We start from the raw sequence: 21,890 nt of genomic DNA, 5'->3' as shown, positions 1-21,890 counted from the left end.
AACAGTTCGACCCTACAAAATACCGTTCTAGATAATGCGGCCAATAGTTCATCCGCATGCACCCTGTGCCGATTAAATTAACGTTGTTTTTTTCTCTTATTTAAAACAGAGACATATATACACATGTGTATATATGTCTCTGTTTAAAACTGGCCAGTTGTAATATTTTTATGCGACACCCTTGATCTATTTTCATAATACCGGTACGGGAACGGATCAACTTCTGGTCGATATAATATGGGGCGAGATAGTCACTTCGACGTTAGCGCACTTGAGAAATACGTCATCAAAATTTGATTACGCTGATCAGTAGGACAACCGGAAGCGTCTGAGTAAGGATTTCAGTGCTCAGTGATACGGTTCACTAGACGACGTTGTCAACACGTAATGGCGGCCATTGTTTGACGTTGGATTTGGCATTCCACGTTGTAATGTTGCATTTATCACATTCTTGGATGCTCAAATTTTATGCCACACAACATCAAAGGTAAACGCTTATTTCAGATATTCAGTTAATAATTTTCAAATAAGTGAATGTGATCCCAGGAAATGTTTCAAAAGGCAAAAGTAAAGTGTAAAATTGAAATCCTATTTTTCATCATTTGACAATTCCTATTCATATATTGAATCCACTATTTACACCAACCACTGATGAATTACATTCGGATTTCGGTCTTAGGTATCCGCCCTTGTCTCCGAAAATATTATACCCAAACAAGTTGTCAACATCCGTTTTCAAACTGTTCAAAGTGAAACTCAAATTAAAGTGTTATTCACAATCTCCGTGGAAAATATTGACGCCATCACTTCATGCTCAGATAATGGAACATTGTAAACCTTTAACAGCAAATACGGAACAAAATGAATCAAATTTGAATGCAAGGACGATACTATACATGCAATTTGCTGAACGTCTCAGGGCAGGTTCAAATCAAAAGTCCATGTACCAAATCATTAGCATGTGAGACACATTCACTTTAGCTCTTGGCTACTTTATACCTGGTCTAATGTCCAGTAATGAAAATATATTCGTCCCGTTTCATACATGTACACCCAATCTAATTAAAAACCTATCTCTCATCGCTCCCGTTTTCTGATATGCCACGCGACATATCAGAAAACGGGAGCGATGAGAGATCGGTTTTTAATTAGATTGATGTACACCAAAATTTGATATTTATAAAAACTTCCATGAACATAAATACAATCCTGATCCTGATCAAGTTCCTAAGATCAATATATAGTTTGACACAACTGGTCTCTTTGTACTACATTGTAGCTTGTTTCAGCTATGTACTGTAGTTTCTCTGGTATCCGGTCGTTCCGTCCCCAAACCGATCCGGCCCCAAGTCGATCCGGCCCAAAGTCGATCCGTCCCAAGTCGATCCGGCCCACGTCGATCCGTCCCTACGTCGATCCGGCCCCATAATAAAATATGGTCTTTATAGTTTGATCTTTTGTTTGGTGTTATGTGTTGTTGTTTTTGTTTTCAGGTAACATCAGAGGCTTCTATAACACCTGTTTTTTTTTGTAATATCGAATATAGTCAATATATTTTTTTTAAGTTGACAATATTTTGACTGAATAGTTGTGTGTAGAAAAAAAACTTGTGACAAGTTATATGAGTATCCATAATTCTTTATTGCAAACTTTGTATGTATCAGCTTGGGGATCGGCTTGTACCGTTGTGTATGTAACTATTTGTTATTACACAGGACGAAAGACTTGTTAAGATCACAGTCAATTGAAAGAAAATGCTAATTACTGCTGATTAATGTTGATGTCTGTTGGTTGTACTAAATTCTGTTATATACGTTTTTATTATAATTATACCCAAAAATCTTGAAAACTTGTAATGAAACATAATCAACATAGTTGTTTTAAACTCATCTAAAGAAAATATTTGTCAAAGGCCAATTTTTTTTACCGTACACCTTTTACATTATAATAAAATTCATAAACATTTATGAATTACAATTAATATGAATTACAATTAATATATATCTTTATTTTTATTCCTTATGAATATATTTTTTTATTGGGCCGGATCGACTTTAAATATGGGCCGGATCGACGTTGGGCCGGATCGACGTGGGACGGATCGACTTGGGCCGGATCGACGTGGGGCCGGATCGACATGAAAGCGTTTCTCTGAGTGACACATTATATACTTAGTTTTTTTCTACAAAGGAAAAGCTATCACAGGCACTTGTTTCTGTCAATGTTCGCAATTCATACTCGTACACAAAAAATAGTTTTTATGTGGGTGGGTAGGAGGAATTTTTAAGGGACATAGGCCCCCTTTATTCATTTTCTTATTTTGCTATTATGACTATTAATATATAATAATTTATTTTCAATCTTTACACAATTATTTCCTGCATTTTATAAGACAGAATATTCATTTTCATACTGTGTCAGCCAGGCCTGTGGACATTACATTGCAATGTAATGCATTACATTACAATTACTTTGTGATTCTTCCATTACAATTACAATTACATTTTTTCTCACATGTAATGCATAACATTACAATTACTTTGCCTGTGTAATGCATTACATTACACATTACTTTTTCAATATAAAAACATAAACATTTAAAAAACAGATTTTTATAAGAAATTGATAAATATTATCGGGGTATATGTACATATATATACAGTGTTAGTGACATAGACTTCAAATACTTGAAAAATAAATAGATTATCATATAATTTTGTTTCTTACATTAATCACTTAATCATTAAGACATCATAAAGGGATTTCAAAGGGATATAATAAATGTGCCATTAAAGGATTATCTTGTTAAATGCCTAAGGGCTCTGTGAGGACAAACATAAGTTGAGAAGATTTGATTGCAATAAAGACATTTTGATATTAATTATATAATTAGGTGAAATAACAACCACAGTTTGGTAAAAAAAATGTTGATTGACATATTCATTCTTTCATTGAAATACATGTAAGGTGTGTATAGAATTATGAAAATTTCATCTTCATATTTTTTCCTTTCATCTATATAGTTTTGTTTAATAATTATTTGTAGAAGATTTTTTAAGGGCAAACTATCTATAATGATTTAATACAGTAATTAACTGTGACAATAATTTTATTCAATACTTTCTTTTGTTTTTGTTAATATTTTATTTTTATTTTACTATATTCTTCAATTTTATGTATTTTACCAATTTGTAATGAAAAGTAATGTACGGTAATGGAGGCATTACATTGATTTTTAACTAAAGTAATCATTACATTACATGTAATTGTAATGCAGAAAATGTGCATTACAAATTACTTTGCATTACACAGTCTTCACGATGAACTGCTAAATCTACAGGCCCGGAGCTCAATTTTTGAAAATTTTTAGTTAGATTCTGTTGGCTTGTAGATATGATTTTTACAGGCCCGAGAGCAATATAACAAGCCTGGGCTGCCTGGGCTGCCACTCAGCGTGAAGACTGATTACATCAAAAAAATGTAATATTACAATGCATTACAATTACAAATTACCATTACCCCAGGCCTGGTGTCAGCAATCTTGAGTAATGTTTATTTTATGTTCAGTTTTATCATAACATGGACATGTACCAGATCAGAATATTCATTACCATAAGACTCCTGCTATTAACCAATCACCCATCCATTTGAAAGCTTACACATGCATTACATGTACATGTATTCCCAAAAATCTAACAAATTTAAAATGCCTTTTGTCTGTACAATTTCTTTATATCTGACATGTTATATTCTTCCAACAATTACAAATGTATATATACAATCAAATTTATTAGAAATGAAAATCCATTGACGATATTACTTTCTCAAACTTCATTAATATTATCAAATTCAAGTTGTCAATACGGTCTCGACAGTGGTGGTTCCAGGATTTAAAAAAACTGGGTTGTGAGTGACCCCAAAATGTATAAAATTTCAGTATGCATTGTACGATGGACATGTTATGATGTTATGATGTTTATGTCCAATATTTAATATAAAAATATTATCAAAAGGTTTGGTATAACATAAATTTGCTCCATGTTAAACCTAAAAATTATTTTTCAATACTTTGAAATGTTAACTTTTCCTGTAACTTTTATGTACTGAGCAAAAATGCTGGGGGCATAATTATTTATAATACTTAATAAATACATGTATTTTCTTGGTAATTTATTTGGCAAATTTGTATTCATGTGTTGATGATAACAATGCAAAGTTTAATTTTGCTTAGAATAATTTCGTTTTATACATTTAGTAATTGTATGTACATTTGCTTTATATTTACAGGATGGAGAAAGATGTTCACTATGGATCAAAAATTCAAAACAGAGGACTTTTATATACAAACAAAAATACTTGTACAACAGTAATCAAATGGAATGTCTATGTGATTGCAACCACACATTTTAATGGAGAGTGATGTTGAAAGCAAAATTATTTTTGTTAATAGAAAACAATAGGACTACAATATATTACTAATTAGGGGTGAGTAATCCAAAAGTGTCTGTTTAGGGTAATTACAAAAGCAGGTTATTTACAATGTGCTATGATTTCAATCCCCAAAATATGAAACAAAACATAATATACATGGTATTCAAACTGTTTTCATAAGGAAACAGACTGAAAATATTCTGCATTTAACAGTCAGACATGAAATATACAGATGCATACTATGAAATGTTGTCCTGATAAAGGGAGGTAATATTTGTTGTATTGAGACAATATTTCATTGGCAGATTGTCATGAAATGTTGTCTCATGAAGGGGAGGTTATCAACATATATCATGTTGGATAATGATATCATTATATATAATTAAAGTGGTTTATTTGATTGATAATAACAAATAAACATAAATTAATAAATAGATACAGGTATTGATATATTAACAGAAAACTATTTTTGCTTATCATGGATGGTATTAAATGAATACAAAACACTTTTCTAATATCTCAGTCAAAAAGTTGTACCGAATATACTACATTCATTGTACTAAATAAATCAGAAGAGAGGCTAATTCATTTTGTTTACAAAATAATGATATTTATTCCAAATGTTTTGATCATGACAAGAAAACAAATGATGTTACAAAAAAACCTTGTAATTCATGAAGATAAACTTGAATGAGTAACATGTACTGTACTTGCTTTACAAAATAATTTCAGTTATATAAATTTAAAAATGAGCATGCTGCATGCCTGTGTAATGTTTTTATACGACCGCAAAAAAATTTTGCAATCGTATATTGGTATGACGTTGTCGTCATCGTCCGAAGACACATTGGTTTTCGCACTCTCACTTTAGTTTTTAAAGTGAATGGATCTCTATGAAATTTTACCATAAGGTTCAATACCACAAAAGGAAGGTTGGGATTGATTTTGGGGGTTATGGTACCAACAGTTAAGGAATTAGGGGCCAAAAATAAGCATTTTTGTAACTTCCAGACATAACTTGTGTGTTAGTGTATGAATCTCTCTAACATTGTACCACAAGGTTCCATATCACAAAGGGAATGCTGGGATTGATTTTGGGGTAATTGCCACAAAATTTTAGGAATTAGGGGCAAAAAACAAGCATTTTTATATGGACAAATACTTTAGTACAAAACATAATTTAAAAGCAGTGTAAGGGAGATAAATCAAATACATCATTTGAATTACCTCCCTTACACTGCTTTTAAATTATGTATAAAGTCATGGTTAATGAACAATTAAGACAATTTAAAACAGTGTAAGGGAGGTAATCCACATACAACGTTTTGATTACTTCCCTTACACTGCTTTTAAATTATGTTTAAATAAATGCATATTAATAAAGGAAGATCAGTAAAAATATCTGCAAATGTTTCATCTTTTTTTTTTACAAAAAATCCATATGAAAGATTTGACACCATATTTTAAATTCTATTATAAAATAGATAAAGTTAGCACTATGGTAAATTTAAATGGGTAATTATGGTTGCAAATTCCATTGGAAATTTGAATTGAGATTATGACCATATCTTGAAGGAAAGAATTGTTTTGGGGGGAAAGGGGGGGGGGGGGGTCAATTTTTTCTCATTTCAGATTTCAGAAAGTAAAAAGAATTATTCTTCAAATATTAATTTCTTTTCAAATTTTAAATATTGAAAAATTTCAAGAAGTAATCTTTAATTGCACAGTATGGCGCATTAGATTTGTAAAATCTTTGACCACATTTATTTATTTGTTATGCCAAATCTGACCGTGCATTTAGATTTTTAATTTTGGGTCCAGTTTTCAAATTGGTCTACAATAAGGTCCAAAGGGTCCAAAATTAAACTTAGTTTGATTTTAACAAAAAATGAATATATGGGGTTCTTTGATATGCTGAATCTAAACATGTATTTAGATTTTTGATTTCGGGCCCAGTTTTCAAGTTGAGCCAAATTGAGGTCCAAAATTAAAGTTTGTTTGATTTCAACAAAAATTGAATATATGGGGTTCTTTGATATGCTGAATCTAACCATGTATTTTGATTTTTGGGCCCCGTTATCAAATTGGTCCACATTGAGGTCAAAAGGGTCCAAAATTAAACTTTGTTTGATTTCATCAAAAATTGAATTCTTTGGATTCTTTGATATGCTGCATCTAACCATGTATTTAGATTTTGGATATTGGACCATAATAGGTAAATTAAAAAAATTTAAGTTCTTAGACCACATTCATTCTGTGTCAGAAACCTATGCTGTGTCAAATATTTAATCACAATCCAAATTCAGAGCTGTATCAAACTTGAATGTTGTGTCCATACTTGCCCCAACTGTTCAGGGTTCGACCTCTGCGGTCGTATCAAGCTGCGCCCAGCAGGGAGCATTTTATTAGTTCTATAATAATTTGATGGAGAAATGTTTTCATTGACAGTATTTCAGAGTGAACATATTGTCCTCCATGGAATATTGTCTGTCAGACAAAATTCTATATAAAATATTGTCTGTGGACATTTTTTTATAGGGAAATATTGTCATGGGCAGAATTTCATAGTGAAATATTGTCCAAATAGGGGTGACAAAAATCCATGGACAGGGACACTATTTCATAATGAAATATTGTCCTAGACAGTATTTCATTATGAAATAGTGTCCATGGACAATATTTTATATGGAATTTTGTCCGATGGACAATATTTCATGGGGGACAATATTTTATGTTACATATAGGTCAAATAATCCTACACAGACTTTAAGGCCAAATTGTATACTTTTAATAGTTTAAAGATTTTATTCTATAATCTATGCTGTATAAATGTCAATATTGTTTCTGACATTTGGATTTAACACCTTATTTCAAGAATGAAGGGTACAGTAATTTAAAATTAATTTATATGATCAAAAATAATATAAGGGAAGTAACTCTTACATGACGTGCATCATATCCTGATAATCCTTGATGAAGCGTCTTCATAAATTTGACCATTTTTTTAAGATAAGAGAACGACTTGAGCAGACCATATTGTTGTCATAGATGGCCATAATAATGAAATACAGTATATTATAATTATCATTCTTCATTACTTTTTGATTGAATTAACAAACTTAATTTAATAAAAAAATATTTTCTCAATTTCAGTACACAACACATCAGAAGAAGAATTTTACTGGAGGATACAAATTTTAATACCTGGAATCAGCAATTTCATATGAAATTTGTAAAGAGAGATATATTCACGTAAAGAGTGGAAAACCCCACCAGATAACCCAGTTGAACTTGGTTCAAGTGATTATTAGCAGACATTTTTGTTGAACTAATGCAAAATTTAATAAATGAAACTTTAGCCAACTATGAGCCCCAAAGTGTTGTAAATAGAAGAATTTTAAATATGTGAGACTCATCAACATTAAAATGTGCATAAGTGAAATGTAACAATATTTTGTAAAAAAAATCAGATTATTGTTGTCATGAAATATTTTATCAAAGCAATATCACTTTTATATAATCAACATGATTAAAAAGATTCCATATGTTTTATTGTATACTTTTAACAACCGAATATATCTTCCCTCTGGCCTCAAGTGTTTCCCTTTTATTTTGAATAAGTGTAATTAAAAGAAAGCTCCCTTTTGCTTTTGGCGAATTCAAGTTTTGTCATTCCAGAATTATTGGACTTTATTCATGGAAAGTTAGACATTTACCCAAATGTTGTAGAAGGACTCAACTTTGCTTTGATACTTTTTCCAGAAATTGTATCACAAGGCTAGATTTGATCAAATTAGCTCACTTTGGAGTATTTATCACATAATAAAATAAAATCTAGTATGCTTAGATTAATTTCCTTGACTTTTGCCCTGTTGTTGAGATTGAGTGAAAGAATTTAATTATTTTATCCCTATCAATATTGGGGGGTGCCATCGGGACCAGCATTCAACACTGCATAACTATATCCTATCACAAGTTATGATACAGCCAACCATACAACAAAGCCCCTGCCAACGAAAGAAGAAGAGGTGCAAATCATACAAAAAATATTTCATATGGCTAGTTACATTATATCCTTTGAAATATTTCATTGATTTTTTTATGTGTAATTGGTTTTTTTGAAAGTACATGAAGTTATTTTTTAAAGGTACTACAGTTCCCATTCAGTTCGAAAACAGTTCCAATATAAAAATAAGAAATTTGGGTTTGATTGCCAATGAGACAATTCTCCACCAGATACCAAATGACGAAAAGGTTAATGAGTATAGGTCTCTGACTGCCTTCAACAATGAGCAGAACCAATACTGCATGCATAGTAAGCTACATGTATAAAATGCCTAAATAACATGAATAGGATAAATGAAAATATATTTCGAAATTAAAGCATGTGTAGTAATGGATGCAAATAATAGTTTATGCAGAAAAAATCCTACTACCTCCAACGTTATGGCTTATGCGTTTTATTCACGAAATTGTCAACTAACTTTCACATACTTCATTCAAATAATTTACATTAAACAAGACATCAAAATAAAATAAAATAACAGGCCAAATGGGTATAAGGGCAAAAAGACCCAGGGCGAACAGGTAATAGTGCGAACGGACCAGGAATCCCCTCCCACCACCTACCTAGAATAGCAAATGGTTGTGCCCCCTATGCATAGATATATTAATAGTCATGCCCTAAGAAACTGCACATGGATTTGTTAAAAAGTAGTCATAAAGAGTTTAAAACCTACACTGCCAACCAGAAATTAAGTATTTCGAGCTTCTTAAAATGACACACGCCTTTGCCTGAATCTAAGACTACTAGTCTCAGCCTGAATTAAGATTTAAAAGAGACCCCCCCCCCCCCCCCCTTTTTTTCAAAAAAGAAACAAAACACAACACATAACAATAACGAAAGGAAAATTATTAAAAAAAGATAGCTTATCTATAAACCTATTTAGAGTAGATGTTCATAAAAGACTCATCGGCCGGTAACAATATTCACGAAATAAATATGGATACACGAAGTACGATGTCAAAGACAAAGATATATATGGTTTACCATGTTTATGTAGGCCTAAAGCTGTTATTTTACCAAGTTCGGCCTTTTTTGGTACAACGTTGATATGGATTCAACATATCGCATGACTTCCTTGACATTAAGATAAACAAAATTGCTACAAAGAAAAGAAGAATCCAACTTTTAATTACATTTTACGTTGACATTTTCGGCGCCGGAAATTGACAACGTTGATCTATGTACTGACACAACTTCGGATGAGGTCGATTCCGCCAATTCTGCTTAAAAAAATCCCTACCACTTAAAACTTATTGATGTCTTAAAATTAATACATTTGTTATGTTTCAATAATTTTTTATTTAGTTGATAATTATTTTCGAGAGAAGAATAGCTATCGTGTACTTCAGAAACAAGGTTAAGGGAGGACCACGCCCCCATAGTGGGGACATACAAAATAAAGATGACCGTTCTCCATTTCTACTCGATAGAAATGCCTAATTTTTTCATAACATATACATTATGTACCAAAGATTATTATATGAAAGTATAAAAAAAATCGAGGCGGAGATATTTTTAGAAACATCTAATAATTATAGCAGACCAATAGACGTAATAGAAAAATAGACGAAAAAAGCGCCTTCTTCAATTTCGAAAAAAATCTATAATTTTACAATTTATGGACACATATTATTATTTTTAAGGAGTTAAATATCTAAGGATTCACCTTTCCATGGCAGTTGAATGAATATTTACTTTAAAAACAGAAACTGTTCCAATTTCTAAATCTATCGACCTTGCAAGGAAAAATTTATAAAAAATTGAGACCCCTACTTTAAAATGGGTACAAATTTTTGCCCTGGCTTGAACACCCCTGTTCTTTACGAATTTCGATGCCAAAAACTAGCGAGAATAGGATGTAAATTTTTTTAGAAAATCGAAGGATATGTATTTTTTTGTACCCATTTTTAATATCGCTATTTAATTCTACAGTGCATGAAATCAAAATCCGAAATTCTATGTTCAGATATAAAAAAATAAGATTTACTTTTATTTTAATGTTCTAAAATGAAAATAATATGTAAACTCATATATTTTTCTCTTATAAATATTCTTACAATCAACAGTATTTACCGTCGGTACTTTGCCGTAAGTGAATGAAAAAAAAATCACAAAAGCGCGCCATTTTTCAGTTGACGTCGGCCGACGCAAAATAGTCCAATTTTCGGCGGAGGACTACTGAGCGCCGCCGAATCACATTTTGGCCAAAAAGGCACATCCGGTTGTCCTACTGGATATGGAGATCAAACTTGAAAATCCGATGCTGGAAAATCCGATGCAGATGTTTTCAGATAAGTGCATTAAAAATTTAATTCAACATGTGTATATTATGATTATAAATTATAATTTATTGAGGAACTATGATTTTTTTATTGTTTATATTTGAGCAAATCAACATCAGAAAGTCTGAAATCATAAACTGAAAATGATATATTTATTTTTAACATGAGTTTTTGACAATGAATAATCTTGTTGTCACATAACAGACATAACTGTTAGACATGTAAAAAAAATATTGAGTTGTGTGAATGGTTATTTGGTGAAAATAATAAGTCGCCGGTTTTTAATCTTCAGGGGATAAAAAAAGGGGGAGGGTAATTAATTTGATTCCAAATGGCTTCCAATGTACTTAGCCTGGCATCCCGGCCCGATCTAGCTGTGCGTCGCAAGGGCCAGGTGGGGAACAAATACTACGTGACCGATTCAGTGCCAGTTGACTCTGAATCTAAAGTGAGGCTGAATAAATATTTGCATAAATTTTGATGTTTGATGTAAACCAGAGATTTCAAACCAATGATTAAGAAACATTGCTTCTGATTCAATACATTTTGCTCTCAGATTGACGAGTCCCCATTGTCAGTAATATAATAAAATAAATATATATTAAACAGTATAAATAAATACTAGTATGTGTAATCAGGAACATATATATTGACTCATTTCCCGTTAGATATACTGTTCCCAGATTTAATATATATTTTATCAGGAAGGATTATATGGGGTAAGAGTCAACGAAACAACTCTTTATTTATAAAAATCAAATTTAATAAATATTGTAATTGTCTAATGTAATTATAATTTAAAACAGATGTACGATGGTGTATCTTCGCACATGTACACATCATTTGAAATGTAACCCCTCTCCCAAAAAAAAAATAACTGCAATTTTTGTTGGCCTTTACTTTTTATGTTTTTTTCCATATATATTTTGCCCTTTGAGATACATGTGTACATGTAAATTAGGTCGTATAAGTAAAATCCAATTCACACCTTGGTCATGCGAAATCTTAAACTTTTAACTTTCTCACCAGTTGATTACTGATAAGAATTAACCCTTTTCTGCTTACTAATTATCATCACACTAATAATTAGATATGATAACACTGTACATCAATTCATAAAGAAAAATAAATACAGTCTAATTTTTACTAATTGATGTTAAACAAAAATTGATTGGATACAGATGTAAAACAAACATTGCGCGACAAAATTAGTATTAACCAATCATTGACAGGCAGGACATTGATACACGCCTGGCTATACTGACAGATTAGCCAGGACCCCTTGCGACGCGCAGCTAGATCGGGCCGGGATGCCAGGCTAAGTACTGACAGATTAGCCAGGACCCCAGGCTACCAATGTACTATATAAACATGCAATAATATTTCTATTGAATTTATTGCTTCAAAACGTCTTGAACAATTGATTCTTTGTGGATTTTTTTTTTTACTTTTAGGGGATTTAATGATTTTAAAATGGAGCTGCCAACTTTGATAGTAAGGCCAAAAAAAAATATGTGTTTCCGGTAACCCGACCGCCCTCTTTATTAGCCCCGACCCTAATTTTTTTATTGGATCTTCAAAAAAAATGGTATCAACCGACCCTGTTTTTGACACAGGCTTCTATTAATCGACATAATTATTTATCTAACTTGCTTCTACTGGCACAGAAAGCCAGTAAAACATTTTATTTATGTCAAAAGGTATTCCAAATAGGTTAAAAACCAAGAAATTTGCACAGCAGGTGCTTCAAAAACATTGCAAATGGCCGCACTTCCGGTATTAGAAACTAATTACGGACCCGGACTTAGAAAAACCATGACAATTTTCCGGTTTTGTTTAAAATGTAAAAAAAAAAAAAAATCCGACCTGCCGACCCTATTTTTCAAAATGATGTTACCGGAAAAACAGATATTTTTTTTAGGCCTAAACAGATTGCATGCAGATTCCAGTTACCTTTACTCAGCAATACTAGTTGGAAGTACAGAGACAGCAAATTTAATTACAGAAAGGAGAAGAACTTAACATGTATCCTTTATATCTGATTTTCATTAAGCCTAAATTAATATGTATTGTTTGTTTCCACAATCCCGACACCGCCAAGCCAGGTGTGGGTAGGTAGGTAGGGAAATAATTGACTTAGTTTTGACAACAGTCTTCACGCTGAACCACAGGCCCAGCAGCCCAGGCTTGTAAAATTGCTCTCGGGCCTGTAAAAATCATATCTGGCCTCCTGCTACAGGCCAACAGTATCTAACTAAAATTTTCCAAAAATTGAGCTCGAGCTCTGGGCCTGTAGATTTTAAAGTTCATCGTGAAGACTGTGACAATAAAATTTTATGAGTCGGACCCGTTTTTGCAGGGTCGGTAGGGATTGGGGAAACAGACAATATTTTATTTTAGGCCTTATAATATTTGAAACTGAACAGCGAGGATCGTTAAGCCATGGTGAACAATGTGTATCTGAATACAATTATTGAATTAAGACAATGAAATGCTTAAGTGTATTAGTGAACATGAGGAGGAGGGGGTTGGGAAAGGAACCATTTTGATTGGTAATTTAACAATCTAAGCAGCCATTAAAAATGGCCAACAAATTTGCTAGTAGTAAGTACTAGTATCTAATTTTGATGGGATTTAATGCCATGGTATTTTGACCCCCCTGCCATGGTATAATAAACCCCCTACTATAGACCTCTAATTTCAAACATTCTAGCTATTCTAACTCCTTTATATAGTAATAATACTCCAATAAGTAATTTGTATGTATTTAACATGCTGGAAAAGATGTTTTGAAAGTTTTACTTTGCCATGGTATTTTGACCCCCCTGCCATGGTATAATGAACCCCCTACTATAGACCTCTAATTTCAAAAATTCTAGCTATTCTAACTCCTTTATGTAGTAATAAAACTCCAGTTAGTAGTTTGTATGTATTTAACATGCTGGAAAAGATGTTTTGAAAATTTTACTTTGCCATGGTATTTTGACCCCCTGCCATGGTATATTGAACCCCCTACTATAGACCTCCAATTTCAAAAATTCTAGCTATTCAAACTTCTTTACATAGTTATAATAGTCCAATAAGTAGCATGTATGTATTTAACATGCTGGAAAAGATGTTTTGAAAATCTACTTAGCCATGGTATTTTGACCCCCCTGCCATGGTATATTGAACCCCTACTATAGACCTCTAATTTCAAAAATTCTAGCTATTCTAACTCCTTTACATAATTATAATAGTCCAATAAGTAGTATGTATGTATATAACATGCTGGAAAAGATGTTGTAAAATTTTACTTAGCCATGGAATTTGAACACCCTGCCATGGTATATTGAACTCCCTTCTATAGACCTCTAATTACAAATAAATGTAGCTATTCTAACTCCTTTATATACTAATAATTCTCATATAAGTAGTTTGTATGTATTTAACATGCTGGAAAAGATGTTTTGAAAGTTTTACTTTCCCATGGTATTTTGACCCCCCTGCCATGGCATATTGAACCCCCTACTTATTTAATAATAGACCTTGAATTTCAAAAATTCTAGCTATTATAACTCCATTATATAGTTATGATACTGCAATTAGTAGTTAGTATGTATTTAACATGCTGGAAAAGATATTTTGAAAATTTTACTTAGCCATGGTATTTTGACCCCCCTGCCATGGTATATTGATCCCCCCCCCCTTTTTCACCTCTAATTTCAAAAATTCTAGTTATTCTAACTCCTTTACATAGTAAAATACTCCAAAAATTAGTTTGTATGTTTCTAACATGCTGGAAAAGATGTTTTTAAAGTTTTTGACCCCCGCCATGGTATACATAGTTATAATAGTCCAATTAGTAGTTCGTATGTATTCAACATGCTGGAAAAATCATATCTATTCAAACTATTTTACATAGTTATAATGCTGTAACTAGTATTTTGTATATATGAAACATGATGGAAAAGATTTTTTAAACATTTTTCTTAGATATGGTATTTTGAGCCTCGCCTCCCCCACTTTTCAAAGTTTTAATACTCTAATTAATATATGGTACGTATAAGTCATATTGTAAAGATGTTTTAACCATTTTACTGAGCCATGGTAATTTGACCCCCTCCCCCTTTTTTTACCATGGGAAATTTAACTCCCTTTATATTTTAGGATTTCAAATAATCAAAACATTGAAGGTTCATGTTCTTGTCATAATGCTTCAATAAGTATTTTGAATGAAATTTTGTTGGTAAAGACTTCAGCATGTTCAGAGCACCTATACCAAGCCATGGTATTTTTTTTTCCTACCATGGAAAATTTACCTCCCCTTTTGGTATGTCTGATTTTCAATCTATAATAAGCTTTTAAATAATGTATAATGTTCTAATAAATATCTAGAATGATAAAAACAGGGGGGTTCAATTTACCATGGGGGTTCAATTTTCCATACAAGGGGGGTTCAATTTACCATGGGGGGGGGGGGGGGTTCATGATTATGATTTGGTGATTATAAAAACTCCATAAATTTCAGGATTTTACTAAATCACTAATTTTACATATTCATTTCAGTGTAAAAAAATAACCATAAAGAGAATTAAACTATCAACGGATTTTATCAAAATGAATTGCAAAGAAGAAGTTTTAGGTCCCCAACACATTACAAGCTTATAAATTACCATCTTCCATCAGTTACGCTAACATGCGGAATGTGTAAGAAGAATTCCATATTAAATTATTTCTTTGCAACACTATTCTAATGACAGATATAAAATATTTGCGTTATAAAATTTATGTTTTTTTCATTATGATATACTCACTAAAAAACTGCTGCACCACCTGAATAAAATCCTATCCCATCTAAGTAAGTAAACTGTACTTATGATCACCAATAGTGAAGCGACTCCTATCAATAACGAAAAGGGCTCCATGTTGTTTTATTCAGATATATTGTTCTATCCTGCAAAATATTTGAATATCAAACTGACTAGATTTTATTTTATACTGGTTTTAATATAATGTGTTCTTTTGTAAACCTTTAGTTAGTCCAGTAATGCTGACCGGAAATCTCATAACAATAGTTGAAACCCTGTCACATGTTCTTGTACCTAACCCAAGTTAGGACTCTTTGACAGTGGTTGTCTTCTTATCATCTCATTGTTCTTGTCATGTTTGGAATTTAGTCTGATTTATCACTGAACTAGTACACATTTTTGTTTAAGGTCCAGCTGAAGCACGCCTCCGGGTGCGGGATTTTCTCGCTGTGTTGAAGACCCATTAGTGGCTTTCGGCTGTTTTCTACTCTTTGGTCGGGTTGTTGTCTCTTTGGCACATTCCCCATTTCCATTCTCAATTTTATGATCAATAAATTTACAACTTGTGCCACAAGGTGATATTTCATTTGCGTCAAAAATGAATACTTATATACTAGAACACACTTGCGACGTGTTCATGACTGAATTAAAGTACCTAATCCTTATTTTTAACCTGGACTTTAAGTATTCGTGTTGTCATATTTCAGGCGGAAACCCAGTTGAAATAGAACAAAAGAATCGAAGCTCTTTGTTAGAGAAGGCGATAAATGCTTACTGTAATGTTTTCTATAGTAACAAAAATTTTAAAAGTTAATAGAAACAACTAAAATGATAGTTTTCGACTAAATTACGAAGTATTTTACCATAAAAACGCCATTTGCAAAAGTTTTCAATTTATCTATTACATAATTAAGCAGAACAATTAGATATCAAGTCGACGACATGGGTGTCTATTCAGTTGGATCTAAAAAAATGCATAACCTCCGATTCTTAAATAAAAATTATCACGGACGTAGAACATATCAATCTATTTTTTCCTTAATTTTCGTTTCTGCCCTTCCATTATGCGACTCAAGAAAAAAATCCAAAAAATGGGTAACACTTGCATCGAAAAGAGAATATAGAGTGCACCTTTTTATGTTAGGGCGTGTTTGATTTAAATATTTTGTCTTGAAAACGTATAAAGCAAGAGTATTTGATACATAATCTCGCTTCAGATTCTATCATTTTATATATCAAGGCTACAGGTTGACTTTATAACATCAAAAATTCACAGTACTAAAAAATGCAATATATGGGTCAAGCAAAATACCTTTCTGATGAATCACAAAAACAGAGTACGTGTGTTCGAATAGCATATTTTTACTAAAAGTACTTGACGACAGACTTTTAAGTTGGATCTTAAAAATGCGTATGTTCGAAAAAACTTAATTTTTTGTGTGTGATAATTAGCGTTTATAGTCTTCAACCGCTGAAAATTTTAAGTCTGCCCTTCCACGAAATATTTAATTAGAATTTTTTTAAATGTTTATGAATTTTCGAAAATTCCACCTGACAACCTATCAGATAATAGTTTTAAGTTGACTGTATGCAGACAAGTACATTAACTGATGCTCATTAGCTAGTAGATAAATTTGTCTTTTAAAATGCAACTGGCATATAAGGATCGTAATGGTGCTATGTGGACAAATTTATCGGTTTTCAAGAGCTAAATTGGCAGCGCGTCATCCCTACAATGGCTTCCATTTTTACGATTGTAAAAATGAACTGGCGTAATGGGGAGATAATTTTCACGAAGTAGAATCCTGACTGATTTGATAAAATCATGCTGATTATAAGGTCACAGATTTTCTCTGCTTTTTGTTTGAACCCGTCCTGGTTTTCTCACTACAATATAGTAGTGGTACTCCAGATAGTTGAGGGAAGAATAAAGAAGAAAATCTACAACCGGTCACTACATGTACATATACTATTGGTATCGGTATCGGATTCGACCTGGAACTTGTTAATAGAGCATTTGCATTATTCACGTATTTGCTAGCGTATCCGTATCGACGTATCGTATAACACGTATACGAGGAAAGGATAAATTAAGTCACGTTGGTCCCGATGAAGATATTTTATAATGCATTTAATTTTAATCTAATTTTAATTGAGGTCGGGGCCAAATCATTATTTTATACAAATCTGTCCGATACGTATACGTCGATCCGTGCAAGTATATAGATACGTGAATAATGCAAATGCTCTATTAATAGAAGTGGGACACTTAAAGACGTATCGTATCTGTATCTGATACGTTGACGTATATGAACGTATCTATTGGTTATTGTTAAAATACATGTAGCAATCGAGAATAGGGAAAAGAGTTGGGAAAAAAAGAAAGGTTGATGACTATTTTTGGTCTTTATCAATTTTAATACCTGAATTGTTTTTTTTTAATAATTGTTTAATAGATGTATTTAAAATGTGTTTATATACTTGCTTCTTGTATATCAAAATCATGACTTCTTTTATCTATTGTTACATTTGTTGCCCTAAAGGTGATGTTTCTACGATATATATATATTTACAGAAACTAATAATACAATTATGAAAGCATAGACGACAGCAGAAGCTAACATCTACACACATTTAACAATCACGTGTTTTTCGTGTCAATCTATATACTTGTATATGTTTTAGCATTCGATATTTAAATCATTAGAACTACCCAGGCGTGAAGATTTAACAATTAAAGTTTACGTTGACAATATTTATACGCGTACTTTAAATTTGCTAATAAATGAATCATTCAACATCAGCAGAGTCGGATTGGTGACTGCTACCAATTTCAATACATTAAGCAGGCAATACTTTTTTTTTCAAATAGTAAAAATGAAAGAGAATAAAAGAAATGCATCACCCTTTCCCTATTTGTTCCCTCTCTTATCCTTGTTCTCGAAATTATCATCACAGTTTTTGACTCAATCATTAAATATATCTGCATTAGTATCATTTAAATTCATGCCTGAAAAGTGATGATCGATGGTTTAAATATCGAGTGTTTAGATATAAACGAGTAAACATAAATTGAAAACTATCGTGTTAAAAAGAGAGTGTATTAATAACCGAAAGACATCTAACATAACAAAAAAAAATCCACATTAACATGTACTATTTAAACACGTAAATAATCAATTTTGATCAATAACCAATAGATACGTTCAGATACGTCAACGTATCAGATACGGATACGATACGTCTTTAAATGTCTCACTTCTATTTATTGGTAATCTTAACTATGTGGAAAACACAAGGGCCTGAAATGGTGTAATTTTATATCACCATTGTCCTAAATTAGATATGTATATATATAATTACTCTAAATATCAGCACAACAATGTTAAATCTGCAAATTCGCGGAAGCAATTTTTTGAAATTGAATTTTTTAAAGTTGAATTCTTTGATTCGTCGTTTTTACGCCATGCCGGCTAACAAATTGGACCTGTTTATTTAGTAGTATAGAAGATTTTGGACAATTTTCACGTAATATAATAGATGGTTAAAGGTTGTATGGTAGTTTTATCCCAGATACAGGATATAAGAATTCAATGTACATCGTTTGTTCATACTTATTTCTCATACATTGCTTCACGAAAATAAAATTTGGTTTACGGCGCAAATGAAATGCCAATTTAAGGATTATGATTCAATGCTAAACATATGGAACTTTATAGAAAATCCACAGCCTTTCCCCTTGTATTCTCATATTTGGCAATTCGGTGCTTGATAGATAGGGTATTATTGCATGCAGTGCTAGCAATGATTTCCTTAAAACAAGTTTATAAATTTAGATATTGGTTAAAACAAATATAAATATGGACCAATTCAAGTAAACCTTCTAGGGTGTGCTCGACTTGAGTGACTCAGCACGAGGTTTTCTGGAATTTAAAGGTTGTTTAGGACTTTTTGTAAACAATAAATGCTAGCAGATCATAGAAAAACAAGTGAGTAATCTATGTTTAAAATTTTATAACAAAAATCTTATTCATTTCTTAAAGGGGCATTAGCTGTCAAATTCATGTTCACCGATTTGACTCAAATTCTCATAACAAACTGAAACCTATATCTTAACTATAAAAAGACTAAAATAAACAATTAACAATGCATAATATTTATCATCATTTCGTGTGTATTTTAGTCTAGACGCCATCTAATTAACCAGTGAGTAAACCTCCGAAGACTGTCGACGGTCATACAACCCGATATAATTTAAAACATAAATATAGATATAAATAGATAGCGAACTCGTGCAATTGGATTTTCTAGGTCTGTTTGATTTCATATTGTAGGTTAAAATATATGTTAATCATCGTTTTTACCATACGAATGAATTTTTGTGGATCGAATCAGTTAATCAAATGGTTTACCCATGTTTCACTTTCATTGTTGACATTCTTTTCCTTTTAATATCTGAACACGCCTAATTCATGCGTAAATCACCGCTACCTAAGGGGTTTAATTGAAGGTTACATGAATACGGATTCAATGAGGTCGAATTATTCACTTGCAAGTGAATAAATCATCAGCGATGTTTCTTTGCTTATATAGACAAAATTGAACCAAACTGGTTGCTAAAAGCGAATTATTATTTCACTATTTCACTTTCATGATAATAATCCAATACAACCTATAGCAAGAGGTTATGGATGATTCGCCATTTTCTGAAGTTTCAATCTTTACTCATCCATAGTTTAAACATACTCTAGTCGCAAAATATCACAAAAAGGATAAGATACAAATAGACAATAACTGTTTAGTGTCTTTATCCTGCAATTAAGTTTGTATATTGTTTTTGCTTTGAAAGACAGAAAAAAAGTCAAATTTTTGCTTTAAAATCCTTTGAGGCCCGCGTAGTAATATTAAAATCACACATTCAGCTGCAGACGAGTTCGCAGAAAAGAATCTCGAATGGTCAACAATACTACATCGCTCAAAGTAAATTATTATTTATTATAACATAACAACAAATTTCAACACTTGAAATAAATAACAAAACATTGTCCGATTTATACAAAAGTGTATGATTTGTCCTACGCTTCAGAATTTTGAATTGAACTTGACATTTACTGAACATCCTGAAATTGACATTGTTGCATGGTCCATGGTTGATTGTGTGTGTTACACATGTTCATATTTTTTAACATAGCGCCACTCGAAACCTTGCGCAAACGATGCGCATTTTTCTATTCTACAATATCTATATAGCCATGCCCCGTGACACCCCTCATTATTTTTCTCTAGAAGCCATGGAATAGGCCAACACCCACCCTGCCACCCACCCACCTCACATTTTGAGTCCTAGTCACATTTTTGAACATAGTGCCACTCGAAACCTTGCGCAAACGATGCGCCTGTTCCTCTTCTACAAGACCTATATAGCCATACGGTATGAAACCGCGTGACAGTCCTCTTTATTTTTCTCTAAAAGCCATGGAATAGGCCACCCCCCCACCCTTTCCCCCTGTTTTTTTTCAAATTTTTCACATTTTGAGCTCTAGTTTCAGATTTTTGAACATAGCGCCACTCGAAACCTTGCACAAACAATGCGCCTGTTTCTCTTAAACAAGACCTTTATAGCCATACCCAGCGACACCCTCATTATTTTTCTCTAGAAGCCATGGAATAGGCAACCCAACCCAACCCCCCCTTGTTTTTTTAGCCCTAGTTTCAGATTTTTGAACATAGCGCAACTCGAAACCTTGCGCAAACACTGCACCTGTTTCTCCTCTACAAGACCTATATAGCCATACCCCGTGACACCCCTCGTTGTTTTTCTCTAGAAGCCATGATATAGGCCAACTCCCTGGGTTTTTTTTAATTTTTCACATTTTAAGCCCTAGTTTCAGATAGCGCCAATCGAAACCTTGTGCAAACGATGCGCCTGTTTCTCCTCTACAAAACCTATATAGCTAAACCCCGTGACACCCCTTATTATTTTTCTCTAGATGCCATGGAATTGGCCAACCCCTCTCTTTTTCCCAAATTTTTCACATTTTGTGCCCTAGTTTCAGATTTTTTAAACAAAGCGCCACTCGAAACCTTGCGCAAAAATACACCTGTTTCTCCTCTACAAGACCTTTATAGCTATACCCAGAGACACCCCTCATTATTTTTTGCTAGAAGCCATGGAATAGGCAATCCCCCCCTGTTTTTTTCCAATGTTACAAATTTTGAGCCCAAGCTTCACACTATTTAACATAGCGCTACTCGAAACCTTGCACAAACGATGCGCCTGTTTCTCCTTTACAAGACCTATATCGCCTAACCCAGTGACAC

General features: G+C 32.5%; 1 protein-coding gene and 1 long non-coding RNA gene across 2 annotated transcripts in view; one reads left to right on the top strand and one right to left on the bottom strand.

Annotated features, from left to right (window-relative positions):
* LOC127715285 (uncharacterized) overlaps positions 1-21,890 on the bottom strand; it is a 64,676-nt gene that overhangs the window by 37,487 nt on the left and 5,299 nt on the right. Inside the window, exon 2 of the mRNA XM_052221327.1 lies at positions 15,576-15,715. Within this exon, the coding sequence (XP_052077287.1) occupies positions 15,576-15,686 (111 nt within the window). The 5' untranslated portion in view covers positions 15,687-15,715. The remainder of the gene's footprint in view (positions 1-15,575; positions 15,716-21,890) is intronic.
* On the top strand, positions 701-8,022 carry LOC127715301 (uncharacterized). The gene is made up of 3 exons (XR_007988276.1): positions 701-961; positions 4,288-4,485; positions 7,585-8,022. It is a non-coding gene; the product is annotated as an uncharacterized LOC127715301 (long non-coding RNA).

Source organism: Mytilus californianus, unplaced genomic scaffold, assembly GCF_021869535.1.
Source record: "Mytilus californianus isolate M0D057914Y unplaced genomic scaffold, xbMytCali1.0.p SCAF_9, whole genome shotgun sequence".
In the NCBI taxonomy this organism is placed as follows: Eukaryota; Metazoa; Mollusca; class Bivalvia; order Mytilida; family Mytilidae; genus Mytilus; species Mytilus californianus.
The sequence above is the reverse complement of the archived record's forward strand: the minus strand, read 5'-3'. Positions and strand labels throughout refer to the sequence as shown.